Consider the following 1,740-nt stretch of genomic DNA (forward strand, 5'->3'; position numbering starts at 1 on the left):
TGGTGGCCTGCATAGCCCCAGGATCCTGCTGAACCAGGGGGCTGACCCTGTCAAGGGTGTTCTTCTCCCCACCCGTCCCCATACATGCACATCTCTCTACGATGAATAAAACAAACTCTGAAATCTGCCATTATTCTGTGTATTTCTAGGCTGGAAGAGCAGAGAACACATCCCCAAACTGGTTTCTGATTATATGGCACAGAAGTTTAATCTTGATGCACTAATCACCCACACTCTGGATCTCGGTAAAATCAATGAAGCAGTTGAATTAATGAAAACTGGAAAATGGTAAACTGCTCACACAGCTTTTCTGAGTGTGTTTGGGACCCAGGGAAAGGGCAGATGAGTATAGGGGAGAAGGGTGGGTGGCCCAGAAGTACCTGAGTGCCCAGCTACCCTGGCCACCAGCATTCTAGTTCCAACTTGGCATGTTTAAAAATATGACATGTTAACTAATGAAGAAAGTTCACAAAATTGTAGCCCAAGTTTTAACACATAGTTTACAAAGAGGCCATTGTATCTGTTGTTGTTCTAGTTCAAGTAGAAAGTTACCTACAGGATTTCAAATTCTGACACCTGTCTTTGACCTAAAACCAGAAACCGGCCACAAACTGGGCGATGGCATTTCCCACACGGAGATGACCTGCTTCCTACTTCTTACCCTGGAAGCTTCATGTTATTTTCTTTAAAGAGATTTTTTGTTATAGGGTGAGTGTACTCACTGGAGAGACAGAGACAGAGAGACAAAAAGACAGAAAGTGAGAAATCACTCCTCGGGGGGATGGCTGCATCACAACCCCTTCTCCTCCATTCTCTTCCTGGGATATTGGATACACACACACATGCATGCCCAACATGAGTTTTAAACCACCTGGTCTGGGACTTGAACTATGGTAAACTACGTGGGAGTCCAGCGACATAACCATTATGCTATCTGCTGGTCCCAGCTTCATGTCATTTTGAAAAATCTTCTCACAGTTTGTTCAATCTGACCAGTTTTCACCTAACCTGAAGGGGAGAGAATCTAGTTTACAAAGTGAGAACGTAAAATCTAAAATGTAAATATTGCATTGGAAATGTTTCAACATTTTTTCCTCTTCTGCCTTTTTTTAGCATCCGCTGTATCCTGTTACCTTAAGCACGTCATCTGTGTGAGGTCTGCAGCGTCCTGCACCAACCAACTGCACTGTCATTTTCATGCTAACGCAGGAATCTTCCACTCCACACTGTCCCTACTTTCGTGCCTCTCATTCACTCAGAAGTGGACTGATACCTGGTTCTGCCCTCACCACTTCATCAAAATTGCTCTTCTGTGGCCAGTGCCACCCCAGATAATCTGTCCTTCTAGAGTTAGATTAAGGTTGGCCTGAATCATCAAATTCCATAATCTTTGGACGTACAGACTCCCAAGAAGCTCCTGTTTTCAGAAGCTCCTGTATACTATGGCTTTCCCACACCTTATAGGCCTAGACACAAAGTTCTGCTACTTTTACACCAAAATCAAAACTTCCCATTCGTGAGTTTATTGGAGGTAGAGGTTAAATTGAATGTAGTAAACTCAGCCTTAAATCATCCCTTTCAATATCTCCTTGGCACTCATCTCTTCTCTCCCAGATGGCCAAAAGATCTTCAAGTTAGTTCTTCATCAATTGACCAAGACAATTTAGTTCTCAGCAGTTCATATTACTGGGCTTCCTAACCAACCTTTCTAGGGATTGAGGAAAAAAGAAAATAGAGTAG

The 1,740-nt window shown here is 43.2% G+C and overlaps 2 protein-coding genes across 2 annotated transcripts in view; one reads left to right on the forward strand and one right to left on the reverse strand.

Annotated features, from left to right (window-relative positions):
• The window catches only part of LOC102494070 (alcohol dehydrogenase 6), an 18,664-nt gene extending 17,493 nt beyond the window's left edge, over positions 1-1,171 (forward strand). The window contains exons 8-9 of the mRNA XM_027773314.1: positions 150-288; positions 1,114-1,171. Coding sequence (XP_027629115.1) covers positions 150-288; positions 1,114-1,138 — 164 coding nt within the window. The 3' untranslated portion in view covers positions 1,139-1,171. The remainder of the gene's footprint in view (positions 1-149; positions 289-1,113) is intronic.
• The window catches only part of CUNH4orf17 (chromosome unknown C4orf17 homolog), a 254,168-nt gene that overhangs the window by 244,215 nt on the left and 8,213 nt on the right, over positions 1-1,740 (reverse strand). The gene's annotated exons all lie outside the window — the stretch shown is intronic.

This window comes from Tupaia chinensis, unplaced genomic scaffold (genome assembly GCF_000334495.1).
Source record: "Tupaia chinensis unplaced genomic scaffold, TupChi_1.0 Scaffold000340_1, whole genome shotgun sequence".
Taxonomy (NCBI): Eukaryota; Metazoa; Chordata; class Mammalia; order Scandentia; family Tupaiidae; genus Tupaia; species Tupaia belangeri.